Below are 18,070 nucleotides of genomic sequence, written 5' to 3'. Positions count from 1 at the left end.
AGTGAACGGATGAGCAGATTGCAGTATATTCGCAGAAGGGAATACCATTCAGCTATAAAAGGAACTATCGATACAGTCCACAGCATGGAGGGACAGGGGCCAGACCCAAAGCACGAACCATCCAATTCCGTTTATATGAAGCTCCAGAATGGGCGACGCTGATCAGTGGTGGTAGAAATCTGAAAAATGGTTGCCTTGGGGTGGGGATAGGGAGGAATTCTTGCCCCGGGAAAGGGCAAGAGCGAATTTTCTGGGATGATAGAAATGTTCTATGTCTTAGTTTGGGTGGTGGGTACACAGGTGTATACAGCTGTTAAGACTCACTGAATTGACTCCTTAAGATCTGTGTACTTGACTGGATACAAAATCTAGCTCAATTAAGAAGATAGAAAAACAATGAACTCACAGTTCTGTGATTTACAAAGTCTTAAAACAATGTTTTCCTGTTTTCCCTTGGGCTGTATGACACTGGGCAAGTTATTGACACTCTCCAGGCCTCAGTCTCCTCATCTGTAATAACAGCACCAACCTCACAGGGGTGTCTTGAAGATGAAGCCCGTGCAATACATGTGCAGGCGGGAAGTGCTCAATTAAGCGTTAGCTATTATTATACCAGTTTATTATCCCTTCTCTACCTTCAACCATAAGGAAAAGTGCTCTTCGTGGGCTACTGTGTTGAGTGTTCAGACACTCCTGGGGCTGCCATACACGTCCCATCACTCTTGCACTATTGTTACGGGCTGAACTATGTCCCCCTCAAAATGCATAAATTAAGTCCTAACCCTGAATACCTCAGAATGTGACTGTATTTGGAGAAAGTGTCTTTAAAGACATAATTAACGTTAAATGAGGTCACTGGGGCGGGCCCTGATCCAGTATGAATGGTGTCCTTATAGGAAGAGGAAATTTGGACACCGCCATTCACACAGAGGAAAGATGGTGTAAAGACCCAGGGAGAAGCGGACCATTTACATGCCAAGAAGAGAGGCCTCAGAAGGAACCAACCCTGATTTTTAGCCTCCAGAACTGTGACAAAGTGAATTTCTGTGGTTCAACCCAGTCTGTGGGGTGTCATTATGGCAGCTCTAACACACGTACAACCATCGTCCTGCTTCCACGGGGACCTCTTTACTAAGGTCCCGGCCACACTCACTGCTGCTTTTGGTGTAAAGCCGGAGGAGCTCGGCCAGGCCACTCTTCTTCACCACAGCTGTGCTGCTCAGGTTCTCTTGGTCAAGAATCCTGAGGAAGTCATCCAGCTCTGTCAGCAGCTGCTCCAGGGCTAGAGACAGAAAACAGAAGAATCCCTTATAGCAGCTGCCTTCTCTCCAAAGGCCCAGCTCAGATACACCTCCGATCCCACAGCATCCCATGACGGACCCTCTGGTCTCCAGGGGAGGGGTCCAGGGTGAGGCCAGGCAGCACATGGGGGGCCCAGCCAATAGGTGCAATTCCCAGTGCCAGCGTCGCTGGGGAGAGGCAAACAGGCCCTTGGCTTCGAGATGGACAACCTCGGCCAAAGCTGCGGGGCTACCCTTTGCTGGAGTGACGGTGGCCAAGGTGGCCCAATCAAGCCTATCAGGCTGTGAGAATCTGGAAACAGGATTTTACTCCTCAATAAAGGCCAATCAGAACAGCTCAGGGTCTGGGGAACTTGAACACAGATCAGATCCGCAACCATCAAAAGAAATGCTGTGGTTGACCCAGTTGTTAATCCTTTCCCCAAGGATGGGGAAACACAGAGTCACTTCAGGGAGGTGACACAGTGATTATTCTGTCCCTGCAGGAATATGGACAACCTATCAAAAGCCACACTTGGACAAACAAAACCTTTCCCTGAGATTCTTCAGTGACTGAGCCACCTCAATTGCCACTAGGCCAGCATCACTCCCAAGCTGGTTAAGGGCTGTGGTGCCTCGGATCTAGTTGTCAAATACGCCTCTCTCAAGGGCCACCGTTATAGAAGCACTGGCCAATTTCTAGCTGGAAGTACATTGCAGAAACATTAGTGCAGCGGGCAACAGTCTAGGTGCAGGGCCTTCCCCATTACTGCTGTTGTTATTATTGTTAATAACCTAAATCTCTATTAAGACCAGGATGCGGCATTCACTGGTGAGGTCCTCACCTTGGCGCTCCCTGCCCAGCTGGCTCTCCAGAACATGCTCATTAATGGCAGCAGCTCCTGGAGGGTCTAAACAGTGCTTTCTAACCCTGGCTGCATTGGCATCACCTGGAGAGATTTTATAACTCCTGATGTCTAAGCCGCACCCAGACTGATGATATCAGAATCTCTGGGAGCGAGACCCAGGAGTTATTAGGTCTTAAACCTCCTCAGGTGATTCCAATATGCAGCCAACGCTGAGAAGCATGGGTCTAAATGTAACGCTAGGGGCCACACCTGAGGGCCCTCCTTCCAAGACAGCAGCCAAGACGCCCAGAGCCGCCCTCCGCCACCTGCTGCTGGAACTCTGAGCGGTCACACAATCTCTCCAAGCTCATTCCCTCATCTGTAAAGTGGAGAAGACTGTGTGGGCCCTGCCCATCTCACAAGGTTGGTGTAAAAGACCAAATCTGTGAAGCTCTTCACAACCATGCTTGTGAAATGCTATGCTAACCACACAAAGAGCTTTGTCCTCGTCGTCTCCCCCCATCCTGTGACATCATTAGTTACTTCTTATTCTCCACCAGTAGTATTTGTCTCTAAGCTCCCCTTCAGAGAAAAAACAAAACCTTGCACTGTAACATTCCCTACCCTACCATGTAAGGGAGAGGAAGGAAAGGAAGGTCACCTCCTCAGAGCAGCCTTCCCTGACCACCCTCTCCAAACTAGATATTTCTTATCATTTTCTAACTCAACATCTATCTCCTGCTTTCATAGCCTAATCACAACTTACTAGCAATATGAATATACAATATTTTTTTGAATACACATTATTTTTAAAATAAGATTTTAAAATGAGCAATATCAACAATGAATGAAGTAACAGTTTTATTTATTTGCTCATTTTTAACGTGTATTTTTGTCTTCCTCATCCTGGTCTAGTCTGTTAGCTCAGTGAGTCAGAACCACACCTGTCTTGCATCTTTGGCACCTCACACTGTTATAAGTGTTGAATGAATGTTTATGGAGATAATGAATAAAGTTATTAGGTACCTATTAGCTCACAAGAACTCTAGGAGGTAAGCAACATTATGCCCATTTTGCAGATGTGAACCTGGTGGCCCAGAGAAGACCCATAACGGCCCACATGGCCCATGACAGAGAGCTGGGTTTGCTGCCTGACTCCCAAGGCCGAGCTCTTGGCAACACCCCACCTGATGCCTCCATGTAGGGCCTTCTTCCAGCATCCCCCAAAGGCCTGATGCCCCAGAACTGAACCAGAGCCCCTGACTATCCCCTAACCCCCTCATTATAGAAGCCCTTATACTCCCCTGGTTCTAAGGGAGAGCCCAGTGTCCTATTTCTGTTCAAACACCCGCTTGGCTCTTAGTGGGGTAGTAGCCTCTGACTCCATTCCTGAAAAACTAAACTCCCTGGAATGAATATTGCCACTGACTGGGAGAGAGCTGGAGGAAGGGAATATCGCCACTGACTGGGAGAGAGCTGGAGGAAGGGAAAGGGGAATGAGGATGCTTATTTCGGAAGAAAGCAGTGATAACAGTACCAGCGCACGTGACTGTCAGATCAAATAGCCAGCTCGCTCAGATGAGTGGGTGCTGCCTGTCATAGATCAGACCACTCTCTCCCTGCAGGGAGAAGGTCTGAGAGTACTGCAGAGAGAAACAGCAGAGAAACCTCCTCTCTCCCTCTCCAGTGTCCTGGTAAAGGATGAAGAATCAAGCAGGTCCCACAGAAGTCTATGTGTCACTTCCCCTCTGGCTTGTCAGAAGCCAAGTGAAGGTAAAAGACACCTTCACGTAGCCAGCGGCCCAAATGCTGCATGTGATACGTGTTGGCCCGTGCGCCTAGATGTTGGATGGAAGATGCCCTCATCTCTGCCGGAGAAGAGATGAGCAGATGGTAAGTGATAGCCAAGGTGAGGCAAGAAAGAAGCCGCATGAGGTAGTTCTGCTTGGGAAAGAGCCATGGACCAACAGCAGAGTCTCCTGCCCCGTCCTTGGGTATTGAGAAGAACACCCCAGGGAATCTCCAAGAGGCCAGTGGCTTCTGCCCAGTTTACTTAAAATTGATTAAACTCTTAATGGAGTGAATTTTGAAAGAGCACCAGCAAAAGCTCCCAGAGCCCACCGAATCAGCATCCGGCGAGACCTCACAGTGTGCCCAGCACTCAGCTGGGCCCTCAGCCTCAACTTACTGGGAAACTGGAAAGGAGATCTGGATGGCGTGGTTCCTGCCTTTTGCAAGCTTGTTGGCGGGACAAGACCAGCACAGGTGAAGTGATTAACAGACCACGGCACACCACCGAAAATTCAAGAGTCAAGCAGCTGATATCAGACAAGAGGTTTAAGGCTGGAAGGTTTCTGGGAAGAGGTCCTTGTAGAGTAAGGCCTTCGGTTGTTTTTTGTTTGGTTTTGTTTGATTTTGAACAGTTATTCATGAGTTTCCAGTTGGCTGCAGAAACTCAACAGGCTGAAAGCAATGAGCTTAAAGAAGTCAAACTGGGGGACTTCCCTGGCGGCACAGTGGTTAAGAATCCGCCTGCCAATGCAGGGGACACGGGTTTGAGCCCTGGTCCGGGAAGATCCCACATGCCGTGGAGCAACTAAGCCCGTGTGCCACAACTACTGAGCCTGCGCTCTAGAGCCCGCGAGCCACAACTACTGAGCCCGTGTGCCACAACTACTGAAGCCTGCGCACCTAGAGCCTGTGCTCTGCAACAAGAGAAGCCACCGCAATGAGAAGCCCGTGCACCGCAACGAAGGGTAGCCCCCGCGCGCCACAACTAGAGAAAGCCCGCGCGCAGCAGCGAAGACCCAACGCAGCCAAAAATAAATAAATAAATAAATAAAATTTTTTTAAAAAAGAAACAACAAGTGAATTAAAACGAGACACTAGAAAATATTTAAAAAGTAAAATAAGAAGTCAAACTGGGGGAAAACAAAGGATAAATGACTCTGAGGCTTGAACTCAGCTACAGTGGATAAGGAAAGTGAAAGGGCCTCGCAAAACAACTAGGATCTCAAGCTGCATGTTTCCTGACCTCCTGAACTCCACTGCTGCTACTCCCGCCAACAAAAAAAGAAAAAAGCACGAGAACTTCAAGTGTCTCTTGCTTCCACATCCTCAGCTATTCCCAAAAGCTGCCTGATTCCTGGAAAACAGCCTTGTTTATTTTTATGTGAGCAAATACATACCAAGCCAAAGGATGAAAAGCATCAATGCTCGGCTCTGGGGAGACAAAGGTGACCCTGATGGGGTTCCTTGCCCTTCCAGGAGCCCCATGCCTGGAACTAGGGCACCAGGGAATACACAGGATAGAAGTGATCCCGGGACATCTCCAAGGATCGGGAATGCACCGAGGAAAGAGACAAACTTTGGGGTTATCAGGGAGAGGAATTTGTAAGCTGGCCACTGAGGATGAAGAGGAGCTCACCAGGAAGAGGCAGAGGCATTTCAGGAAAAGGGAATGACGCTCAGAAGAAGACTCAGATGCTGAAAGCACATGGGTGTCTGAGAAACCACGAGTAGCTCGTGTATCAGGGCACCCAGAGCATGGGGGCAGGGTGGGTGGGCCTTGAAGGAGAGAAAGTGCGCTCTGCAGCCAGAACTGCAGACTTAGATCCTGTGGGCAGATCATAAGGGCTTTATTTGCTTTGCTAGGGAGTTCGTGCCTCATCCTGCAGGCAGGGATTCTGGGCAATGCCGTGGAGGCGACCATACTATGCTGCTCTTCAAGCAGGCTAGAAATAGAGTAACTCTGCCAGCTGTGGGGAGGACGATGGAAGGGGACCAGGGGACAGGAAGGGGAGGCAGGGAGGCCAGTGAGATGACTGCATTAGCTCAGCTGAGGAAGATGAGGGTGTCACCCAATCACAGCGGCTGGGGCCATGCGGGGCGCTGCACCCCACCACCTCCAATTCTCCCAAGCACTCTGCAAGTGCACAGCGGGGGGAATGGGCCCCTGAGCCTGGATTACAACCTAACTCCGTCACATCTGCCGTTAACAGCGGCACTGGGGTTCAAGTCCAACTGTGAACAAGTCCAAGTACTTGCTGTCTGCCGACCGCCCTGGGGAAGTCAGAGAGGTTGACCTGGATCATGGCCTCTGCTTCCCAAGGTAGCAGGGGATGGGATGGAGGGGTTGGACTTGAGACATGTGACAGGTAGTAGCCATGGGCCACTAGATGCGGAGATTGTAAGAGAAGATGCCCCTGGGTGGCTGAGAGCTGCAGGATACCATCAGACACACGGGCCTGAGGACACTGCCGTTAACTGGGCATCTGTGGTCCCTGCTGCTGGGGAACTGATGGGCTAGGCCGATGGGAAGATTGGAAAGATGGGAAAGATGATGGGAAAGATGATGGGAAAGATGGGAAGATGGGGAGTGCTGAGGAAGCAGATACCCTCCTTCTCCTCTAAAACAGCTGAGTTAGGTGAAGGGTACGCACCAGGGTTGAAGAAACGCAGGACCGGGAACCAGAGGGAGTCATGAAACCCAGAGGTCATTTCCCTTCCTCTCTGGATCCACATCACCCTTCAAGCTCCGTCCAGGCCCCGACTCCACAAAGCCGCACCCATGACCGAGGACACTCAGCTCTCTTGCCAGCTCTCGTCCCTAGACTCCTCACGGTCAAAGTCAGTTGTTCTCAGTTGTCTCATCTGTGCCGGGTCTGTATTCTGGGCTAGGCCTGAGCCCTTTCTGGTCAAGGGTCAGCCTTCGTAGGTTCGGGCCTCTGACAAGGCACTAAGCACAGCAGAGGCCAGTGACGCTCCTGCCATCACACCCCCTGGGGTCCAGCTACAGGCTCCCCCGCTACCCCAAAGGAGAGTGTTCCTGTGAAAACCTTCGTAACCCGAAAAGGCATAAAGTGAAGCAGCTATGGTCTTATTCTGGAAAAAGGAAACTCCTCTTTGCATGGATTTCAGTCAGCGCAAGCAGGTATTCATGTAGGCCTTTCATCAAAGCCAAGTGGCGCGAAGCAAACTTTGGAAAAGCAGGGGAAACCGAGAGCTCAGGCTCTTGGAAGTAACAATAAAAGCACGGCCCCAATGTGCGCCAACCCTGGTGACATTTTAAAGCCCTTAGAGCTCGCAGGGACGGGCCATCCCTGGGAGGAATGCGGCCATTTCACTGAGGCTCTGGAATGCACTCGTCCCAGTTCCCTTCCCCCATCACCCCCACATTGCTCATTTTGGTCTCTTCCTCATCCTCCAGTGGAGGGAGGGAAAAATAAGTGTGCTGTTCATCGTGGAAACTGTAGGCCCTTGTGCAGGCTTTCCATCCCGGCTCTGTTAAAGTTCAGAGTTGTCTGCTCACGGGCAGACAAATCATCAATAAGATTCTTGTTCAGGACTTGCAAGGCCCACGCAGAGCTGGACGGGTCAACTGCTCGATTCATTGTCCTCGGCCCCGGCAAAGCTCTGCCTCCAGATGACCTCCTCCCCCAGTTTTTCTCATCTTGAGGCAGTCCTGCTTTTTGGTCACTAGGTTCCCAACCATAAACGTCTTCCCAACATGCCAAAAAAGCTGCTCCTCGTGGTTCCCCCGCTGTTTTACACACACATTTTTATTTATTCAGCTGCGTTTGCTGAAGACCCATGATTGAGGGTGATTTTCCTTCCAAACATGAAACTAAGCAGACCTGTTCTTTAAGTATAAAGACACGCATCCCCCTCCCTGCTCCAACGGGGTTCCGAACACTGAGCCACAGGGCATATTATTTGCATGAACCCGACTGCTGGGGACCAACCGAAGCTATGAAGCTGGTGAAAGTTTCTGTGACAAGCAACAGCACCAGGTGGGTTGCAATGAAGAGCAGAAAATGCCAGCAGATTCATCCTGATCATAGAGAACCGTCAAGTTCTCAAGAATGAGCTTTTGGAAAACATGCCCCTTTACTCCACCTAAAAGGAGACCTCCCCCCACTTTTAGGAGGCCCAATCCCCCTTTCTCTAAAAGTGCCAAATGCCACGTCAGCCTTTACCAAGTACCCGATGTACTGATGGGTATGTGCCAGGCATGTTGATAGGAAGTGGGTTTCTTTCTTTTTTTATGGTGGTAATACACACATAACTTTACATTAATTTACCACTTTAGCCACTTTAAAGCTTACAACTCAGTGTTACCATGCCATGCAACCATCACCACCACTACCTAGTTCCAGAACTTTTTCATCACCTGAAACATAAACTCATTAGGTTGTCGCTCTCCATTCTTTCCTCCCCCAGATTTGTGGCAACCACAAATCTGCTTTCTGACTCTGTAGATTTGCCAATTCTGAATATTTCATGTAAATGGAATCATACAAAGTGTAGCCTTTTGAGTCTGGCTTCTTTCACGATGCATCATGATTTCAAGGTTCATCCATGTTGTAGCATGTATGGTATTTCATTCCTTCTTTTTTTTTTTTTTTTTATTTACAAAGACTCTACTGAGTCAGTTTTTTGTTTTTTTTTTTTTATATTTATTTATGGCTGTGTTGGGTCTTCGTTTCTGTGAGAGGGCTTTCTCTAGTTGCGGCAAGTGGGGGCCACTCTTCATTGCGGTGCACGGGCCTCTCATTATCGCGGCCTCCCTTGTTGCGGAGCACAGGCTCCAGACGCGCAGGCTTAGTAATTGTGGCTCACGGGCCTAGTTGCTCCGTGGCATGTGGGATCTTCCCAGACCAGGACTCGAACCCGTGTCCCCTGCATTGGCAGGCAGATTCTCAACCACTGCGCCACCAGGGAAGCCCTCATTCCTTCTTATGGCTGAATAATGTTCCCTTGTATGGATATACCACATTCTGTTTGTCCCTTCATCATTAATGAGGAAGTGGGTTTTTTTAAACAAAAATAATTTTTTAATTGGGCTGTAACTTACATACAGCAACATCCTCTGTTTTTACTGTATAAAAATCTAGTGTTTTGACCAACACACTCAGCTGTGGCAACTACCACCACAATTAAGATACAGAACAATTCCATCACCCAAAAAGTTCCTTTGTGCCCTTCTGCAGGTGACCCCTTCTCCACTCCCAGGCCCTGGCAACCTGCAGAACCTTTGGAGTCTCGCTCCTTTTACTGAACATAAGGCATTTGAGATTCGTCCACTGTTGTTACATGTATGAGAAGTTTGTTCCTTTTGATTGCTGTGTAGTATTCCATCCTGTGGCTGGAGGAAGCCCATATGTCTCCATATATTAAGAGATCTCTTCTCTGCTGGGTGCTTCTGCACAGACACACCAGTTTCTCATGCTCTTGAAGGCACCCTCCTGCTGACTTTCAAGGGCACTCCTGCTTTCAGGACACCGAATGGAAGACCACTCAGGGCCATGCATACAACAGATAAAGCGGTGATTCTCAGCAAAGGCTGCATATTGGAGTCACCTGGGGAGTTAAAAAAAATTCCTGATGCCTGGGTCCACCCCCAGAGCTCCTGCTGCAATCGCTCTGGGTGTGGTCTGGTCCTCAGGAGTTTTCAAAGCTTCCCAGGTGATTCTACTATGCAGCCAAGGTGATGAACCACAGAGATAAAGGTGTGATGATTGCTTCATGAAGTCTTTTTACTTTATAAAATTACTTATGAGTCCTTAAAAAACAAAGTTCCACAGTGCTGCTATATAACTCAATTCTGATTTCACATGGAGAACTTTCTAGGTTCATGCTTGTTATATCAAGTCAGATACATTTGAAAATATCTCTTTGTCCCTCCTAACATCTTTTCCCTTCTGGACAGTGAGGGTGTGGAAGGCAAGAACCAAGATGTCTCTTTGTGTACACATCACTGAACTCAGTTCTTTGTCCTGCTTAAACAAGTGGGAGCTCTTATCACTGGTAATCAGCACCCAAAAGATTTGCAGGCTACTCCTCCGGTGGGCTGTCACTGATCCCGCCTGCTTGGACCTCAGGAGACTGAGCCAGAAACGTAAATAACTTTCTCCAGAATAAATACTCCAGGAGTTTTTCTTTATCTCCACCTCCAAGAAATGGCGAGGGGGAGAGGGCTGTGCTCCATTTACCAGCGCTGTGACTGCGCTTCTCCCTGCTGAGTCTGACCTTCAAGGTCAGTTTGTCATCATTTTTGCAAGATCTGCTTTTTCTCACCTATCTTGGAGTCTCATCACTTAAAACACATCCCCAAGAAGAGGCCGCCCTCTGCATTCCCAGATCATCTGTGCGGGCTTGAAGAGATGGGACAGATGCTTTGCTGTGGCTTGCACTACTGGAAAAACAACTCGAGTTGCTCACTGGTGACCTCTCAGATGGAACAAACCTCCCCAAGAGCAGAATTCCAACCCCAGCTATGAAGCCAACTGGAACCAGAGCCGCTCAGATAGGGCCCCTCAGTAACCACCAAAGACATCAAACCAAGCACAGCGAGGAAGAGAGGCCAGGCGCCTGCCAAGGGCCACTTCCTCTCTGCCTCAGCCTGCCCAGAAGCACCTGTCCATGCAATCCGACAGCACAGGGGCTATTACCTGGTGATTCTCCCATCTTTATTTTCTATTTGTCCCATGAATGCAAGTCCTTGGTCCCTAGTGAAGTTGAAAGCTCTGCGTAGGTAGGGACCACATCTTCTGGTTTGGTTTCCCCCACTGTGCTTAAACAGTGCTTTGCTCAAAAATCAGTGCTTGGAAAACCACAGCTAACAGCTCTGGAAGGACCATCCAGAGGCAGCCCCTAGCAGCTGACACATTTCACACCTGGGCAGCGCTCTGGTGGGAGAACTTACTCAAGGGTGCAGGTGGGAGGGGCACGGAGGTGGGCGTTCCCCTGGAGACCAGGAACCCAGGGCCAAAGGAGCTCGACCCCCAGGGCACTCCAGCAGTTCGAGGGGCGCAGGAGGGCAGGAGCGAGGCACCCCAGGTTCTAACAGCCACCAGGGTCCAGGCCAGACAAAGAGGCTTTGGGGCCCAGGGGGCCTTTGTCCCCGGGCTCAGTTAGGACATTCCTTAAATGCAATCTGCCAGAAGACTGGCTTCATTCAGACTCAGTTATGCGGGTGGGAGGCGCAGAGGTTCAGCTGGGTGTCTCCCCGCATGGCAAGTCCCACAGCAGCTGGCACAAACCATTTCAGTCTCTGAACAAGAGGCTGTCAGGGGTCACTCAAGTTCACTTTGGAAGTTTGGGAAGTACTGTGTCTAACAGAAAAAAAAAAAAAGAAGGCTGGAAAATAACAGTGGTTATCTCTCGGCGGAGGGGTTCTGGGAAATTTTTCATTCCTGCTTTACACCCTCCCCTTTTCCTCAACACAAAAGAGCAGTGAGTTATTACATGAAGAGAAGACACTGCTGAGGGGCTGGTATGCTTTCGGTTTTGGCTGCAAATTTAGGTTTGTCCTTATTCACTTGCTATTTGTATTACACAAAAAGGACACAAACTAAAAATGTATGGAAAGAAAAAATAATCACTGTACTGTTCAGATTTCCTGTTTCTTTCCAGCATTTGGCAAAAGTAATGACACATCATTGGGCTGATGTGCCAGTGGGGCCTCTTCATCCTGTTCAGGCCTCCAACGCGAAGGAGGTCAAAATCAGCCCTGGCAATCTAAAACCACGACCCCCTTGACCTTGGAGTCAGCCGGCAGGAGGCTACCCCCAGCCTGATTCAATGCCCCTTGGGGCTCCAAGGAAGCTGGGCTAGAGGACAAGGGCCTCCTAGCCCCCCAGCCTCTTTGTCTGGCCTGGACCCTGGTGGCTGCTGGAACCTGGAATTTCTCACCCCTGACCTCACACTCCCTCTGAACTGCTGGAATGTCCTGGGCAGGTTGGGGGTGGTGGTTGTGTACCTTTTGCCCTGGGTTCCTGGTCCAGAGAAAGCAGTGTCCTTCATGCCCTTCCCACCTGTACCAGATTCTAAATTCCCATTGCTTAGGGACTTTCCTGGTGGCGCAGTGGTTAAGAATCCGCCTGCCAATGCAGGGGACACGGGTTTGATCCCTGCTCCAGGAAGATCCCACATGCCGTGGAGCAACTAAGCCCGTGCACCACAACTACTGAGCCTGCGCTCTAGAGCCCACAAGCCACAACTACTGAGCCCACGTGCCTCAACTACTGAAGCCCGCACGCCTAGAGCCTGTGCTCCACAACAAGAGAAGCCACCGGATTGAGAAGCCCGCGTACTGCAACGAAGAGTAGCCCCCGCTCGCTGCAACTAGAGAAAGCCCGCACGCAACAACGAAGACTCAATGCAGCCTAAATAAATACATAAATAAATAAATTTTTTAAAAAAACAACTTTCCATTGCTTACATCTTAGTTCCAAATCATGGCTCACCCTTGGCTTTACCACATACAGGCTGTGTGGCCTTGGAGAGCTTAATTCACTTCTCTGTGCTTCAGTTTCCTCATTTGTAAAATGGGGTTAATAACAGTACCAACTTCATAAGACTGGTGTAAAGATCACAAAATAATCCCATAAAGTACATATACTAAGGTAAATGTTAGCCGCTAAATAAAACCTAAATCTCTCCTATAAGATGGCTATGGAAGACCCTTCATAAACACACACTCCCACACACATATATACTGTAATTTTAGTAGAACAGTTTCAAAAAAGTGGTTGGAAATATCCCTGTTTGGTTTTTGCAGGACTATTACACTGTGTCCTGGCAGAAGGGCAGCAGAGGTAACTGGGGTGGAATTCGGGTTAAGCCCCTCTGAGGAACCACCTTCCTAGAAACACATAACATTGAAAATAAATAAGTGCAGGTTTTCCAAGCTTCCTGTAGCTCCCCAGCCCAGGTCTCCATAGCAGATACGTATGTGCAGAACAAGAGTCCATGGCAGGCTGTGAATTGAGAAGTGGCTACCAGGTCCTGTGCTTCTTTTCCACCCTCTGCCCATCTAACCCCTGACCCTGCAGCACCACCCTCCCTACCTGCCTTGACAGCAACCCAGGCAACGTTCCTATGGGCAAAGAGCACAACACCATTAAAAACGTTGCCTCAGAAGGGACAACCCACGAGCGTGTGCAGTGGATCCTGTCTGCTGTTTTTCCCCCTTCCCCAGCATCTACTTGCCCTTCTTATTTGCACCCAATTTCTCTTTGGGAAACCCTTCTACCCAACTGTATTTGCAGCTTGGGTGGGACTAGAAGCCCCACCCCCGACTCCATGGCAGCTACATGACCTTGGAGTCAGCCAGAGTGTTTCATCCCCTTAGCCACAGTGATTGGCTTACGGATGGCCTCGTGATGAGAGCCAAGCCAATGAGCGGCAGCCGTGGGACACTTCCTAGAGCTACCTCTTGGTCTCCGAGCTGCTGGAATGTCAGCCCGGGGCCACCTTGGCCATCTCCAGACACAGCCTCCCAAGGAAAGAAAACAGAGCCTGGAGATTCTGACCTTTCAAACCCCGAACTCAAACTTCTCCTATACCGCTCAGTTTTGTGCGGCCAGGACTTCCCATTTTTTGATTAAGCCAGATTGAGCTGGGTTCTCCCTTGCTTGCAAATGAAGAGTCAGCTACCACATAGCACATTTTTTGAGCCTGGAATCTGGGCCGGGCAGTCTGCATACACAATTTCAGTTCATCCTGTGGGGCAGCCATTATCATCCCCATTTCACAGAGGGGAGACCTGAGGCCAAAGGAGGGTCACAATGTAAACACCAGAGCTCAGAATCAACAGGGCCTTCTGGCCCCATGCCTAGATGTTTACTCCATTAATCTGAGTCTACTTTACATTGGTAAGGATTTGCTTATTACTCCAGAGAGTAGAATTAAAAAACATTCTTATGAAAGCAAAGTATGGGGAAAGATCCAGGAAAAAAAAAGGTACCTTGAGAAGCCTGGGATAAAATGTCACCAAGGCCTGGGATGAGGGCAGAGATACAAGGGCAAAGGGCAGTGAAGATAAACTTCTGCCAGCCTTAGGAATACGAGCGGAAGGAAAACTGAAAGGGAAATTCCAAAGGCCCAGAGGGGAGAAGCAGAGCAGGGCATGGCATTGGGGATATGGAAGGACCTGAAAGAAGACCTTCACTTATTCCAGGCGGAGCTGACAGATTTCAAGACAGCCAAGCCCTCCAGGGCAGGCTGATGGGAGAGACAATGGTGGCAGCTGCAACTCTTGGCTCAGGGATCAAAAGAGCTGGGAGAGAGCATGCCATCCCCAAACCTCCAAACCTGACTCCCCAGACCCATAGGATGGAACAGAAATGGGAGGGGGTGGGGTTGTTGAGTTGTGGGAGAGCACAAGAAAGGGTGTGCCTAAAATGGTCCTTAATACTAGGAGGACTGGAGAAGCAAAAGTCCACACAAAGGAGCAACTTTAATAAAGCCAGCAGTTCTGAGCAGACAGCTCTTTAGCTAGACCAGCCCTGCCTCTGCTGATAGAACATCTCTAATGGGCGAGAACTGATAATCAGGCAGAGGGCTGCATATAATCCCGTTACGTGAACCTCAGCTGCTTGGAATCGGTCCCTTTAGCAGCGCTGCAGGAATTAGGAATCGATAATGAATGGAAATTAATTATTTTGGTATACTTAGCATTCTTTTCCCCTTCTTTTGGTAATGGGAGGACCTGTTCCATACAATTCAGATCTGGCGGGCCCCACCTGAGCCATGGGAGGTGGGGATGTAGCTGAGGACTGGCCATTCTTTAGGCCCCAGTGATGCGTTCAAGCAAGGCCAGAATTTCCCCTAGGATTTGCTCTACTGGCTTTGGGAGAAAGAGGTCTTTCCCGTCTTCAGATTATAAACCACGAGGACATATACTTGGAGCTGCAGTCGACTCTCCATCCTCCACGCCACCTTCCCAGTCTGAAGACGAAGCCAGTGCTCAGAGGGGAGGAAAGCTGATAACTAGAGAAACAGACAGAGCCCTACCCACATGGCTAGAGTTCCTAGGTCCAGCCGTGCCTGAAGCTACCTTTGAACTTGCCAACTACATGAACCTTTTTCACGTAAGCTGGGTTTTAGTCACCAATGACCAGAAAGTCCTTATTCATGTGTAAGTGAAGTTTGAACAAATGGTGGCTTCATGTAAACCACCCCCTTTACAAGGCATATCTCAATTTCCCAAAGCTATAAAATGGCCCAATAGTAATCTTAATTTCCCGCTCCCTTTGAAACGTCCAAGCACAAAGCCAGGTAATTTTCTTGGATGACAAATACGGTGCCCAAACCACCAGAAAAACAGCTGACGATGGCCCACAAACACTGAGGGCGAGGCTGTGATGGTCTGTTTAAACCGCAAGAAGCCTCAGGCCTAGGGACAGATGGCGGGGGGTTGCTTCCCAGCCAGGAGCCCAGCTCCTCTCTTTTCTGACCGGTGTCCGTGTCCTCGTGCTGCTCTCCAGTCCCCAGGACAGGGCCCACAGCAGTGCTTTACAAACTGGACACGACCCTTTAGTGGGCTGTGCTGTCGACTCAGTGAGTTACCAGCAGCTTGGAAAAAAATGTAGTAGGAAATATCAGGATGCACAGCATCTAGTAAAGGAGTGTAATCTTTCATAAAACTTTTGTTTTTAGGTGTATGTCCTGGCATACAACGTAAAATACATTTCTTACCACGGTCACAATCAAAAGGTCTGAAAAACACTACTGTAGGCCCATGATCTCTTATCTGAAACCCGCAAAGGCAGAGGTGTTTTGAAAGTCTGTACGTTTTAAGTTCTAGAAAAGGAACATGGTGCCTAAGGTCTGGGGAAACACTCCGGAATAAAACTCATGAACATTTCTATAGCAAAATACACAAACATGCAAACTAAGTGGGCTTGATAGATCATATACCCCCTCACATCATTTCAGATGCCTTCATATTAATTTGTTCCAACCCTACCAAAAAACTCCTGGCTTTCCAAGTTTGGGGATTTGGGAATTGAAGCGAGAAAAGTGCGGACCTATGTAGGGATTCTCAGGACCTTTTTCCTTCTTCTGCCTCGAAATTGACTTTTAATTTTCCAATTTTTAAAAAAGACCTCATGGATAATGGCAAATCCACACTAGACTTTTAATGACTTAATGCAAAATCGCAAAGTCTAAGAAATTCACAGGGCTGTGGGCAGGTGGGCCTTTTAAGAATCCTCCTCAAATTAACTTTGCTTCTGAGTGGGGCTCACCCAGTGACTGAGGGTCTAAAATGGCTCCGTCCGGTTCTTTGGCCACTAGCCACATGTGGCTACTGAGAACATGAAATGTGGTTCGTCTGACCTGAGATGTGCTGTGAGTATAAAGATGAAATTTCAAAGACCTAGTGCCTCCCCCACAAAAAAGACTGTAAACTATCTCAACAGTTTTTTTTCGATCTCTTGATTCCATGTTGAAATGATGGTATTTTGGATGTATGGAGTTTAATAAAATATATTCTTAAAATTCATTTCACCTGTTTTTTAAGTTTAAACATTTTAAACATACTTTAAAATGACATATGTGTTTTGCTTTATAGTTCTATTGGACATCACTGGTCTAAAATGTCTATCATAGACTCGGAGCATTTTGAAAGCAAGAAAGAAATTATTCCTCGGACGGAAACAAAACAAGGTTGAGAGAGAGAAAGGGACTTTGCCAAGGTCATACGGTCGGTTTGTAGAAAGCTAAATTTCCTATATCTGCCCTAGGCTTTCTAAACCTAAATTCAAGTAGTTTTGTATCCTAGAGAGTAAAGGAAAGCACAAGGGTCATTCTTTAATGAGATTTGCACGGGAGCGGCAGAGAAGGCCCCAAAAGATTCTAAATGTATTGGCTGCGATTCACCAAAGTGAGAGGGGCGAGAAGAGGGAAGTTCTCTCCACAGAAAAACAGCTGTGACCCGGATGGAAAAGATTTGGTTCCTCGGTCCAGGCTGTTCTTTGTTTACATGAACAAGAGCCAGATATTCATCACAGAAATATTCTAAATTAAATCCTTGAAGCCCTGTTATATAAACAACGTAAAGGTATCACAGAGTTTTGAGTTGGATCATTGTTTTTGTTTGGACAAAATTTGTCAAAAGAAACTGCTGATGTACAATTTCTGACTCTTCCAGCGCATTTCAGTTTGGGGGAACATTTTAAGTTTGCATTTGGCTCTTTCTTCAAATCTCCCTTTCCTTCCCTGGCCAATCTCATAGGGACCCCTCCGCTCCTTATCTCTGTGTGCCAATGTCTCCAACACAGTGGCCCCCAGCCTCAGACACTCTGGAGCTGTCTTTAGCCACTTTTTCTCTGCCATAACCAAGTTCTCTAACGCAACACCCACACTCTATCTGAACTACTCTATCATACCCCATGCCACACTCTATCTGAACTACTATCCCCCTTGACCCTCAAACCAGGCTTTAAGAGCCCCCTAAGGCATGGTCAGCACTTCAGCCTAGCAGTGTGTCCTGCCCCATCTCACCCCCGCCCTGGCCCTGTCTACCCACGCCAACTGTTCAGCAAGTATTTCCCGAGTGCCGGCTATTCATCAGTGGTCCTTTTACGATGTAGTAAGCACCTACTCTCTGCCAGGGCCATGCTAAGCTATACAATAGGGGAGAAAAAAGGGCAAATTTCTATTTCTCTACTTCAATTTGTATATATTCCTTGAAATCATAAAACAAGAATGCATGCTGCAACTCTGTTTGCATGTAATGTAGTAGTGTTTCCTTTACTCTCTCCCTCAACCATGGTGCTACTAAACTGAGGATGCTTCTTGTAACCAGTGACATCTTAGAATTAGTCATCCCTCAATCAGCTCCTCCTCTTCCGACCACAGTGATTTTCCATACACTCATAGTGAGGGCTGTTTGCACCGTGTTAAGTTTCTTTGGACAAGTTACTTTCTAAGTGTTTTCAAGTCTCCTAAATGCTAAAATTGTGTCTGTCTCAGATCTCAAACCAGATCTCTACAGTGCATCGGAGTTCACTGTAGGCATCCCTGCACCTGGTAAGTACCTGGGCAGGTACCTGTTAGGCACGGGTTAGGCACACAGCCTTGAGCAAGGAGTTCACACATTTGATGACTAACGTGGTGCCGGGCCTGGGTGAAGAATCCCCCTCTTCCAGC

General features: G+C 48.4%; 1 protein-coding gene across 13 annotated transcripts in view; it reads right to left on the bottom strand.

Moving 5' to 3' along the window:
- Positions 1 to 18,070, bottom strand: part of AFAP1L2 (actin filament associated protein 1 like 2) — a 97,869-nt gene that overhangs the window by 36,247 nt on the left and 43,552 nt on the right. For 11 of the 13 annotated variants that reach the window (XM_082423377.1, XM_082423381.1, XM_082423373.1 and 8 more), the window contains one exon: positions 1,154 to 1,282. The exons of 1 other annotated variant lie outside the window; for it this stretch is intronic. In XM_082423377.1, coding sequence (XP_082279503.1) covers positions 1,154 to 1,282 — 129 coding nt within the window. Of the gene's footprint in view, positions 1 to 1,098; positions 1,118 to 1,153; positions 1,283 to 18,070 lie in introns of those variants that run through there. One more of the 13 variants, XM_082423375.1, reaches the window with a different exon arrangement.

This window comes from Balaenoptera physalus (assembly GCF_965194825.1).
Source record: "Balaenoptera physalus genome assembly, chromosome: 14".
NCBI lineage: Eukaryota > Metazoa > Chordata > Mammalia > Artiodactyla > Balaenopteridae > Balaenoptera > Balaenoptera physalus.
The sequence above is the reverse complement of the archived record's forward strand: the minus strand, read 5'-3'. Positions and strand labels throughout refer to the sequence as shown.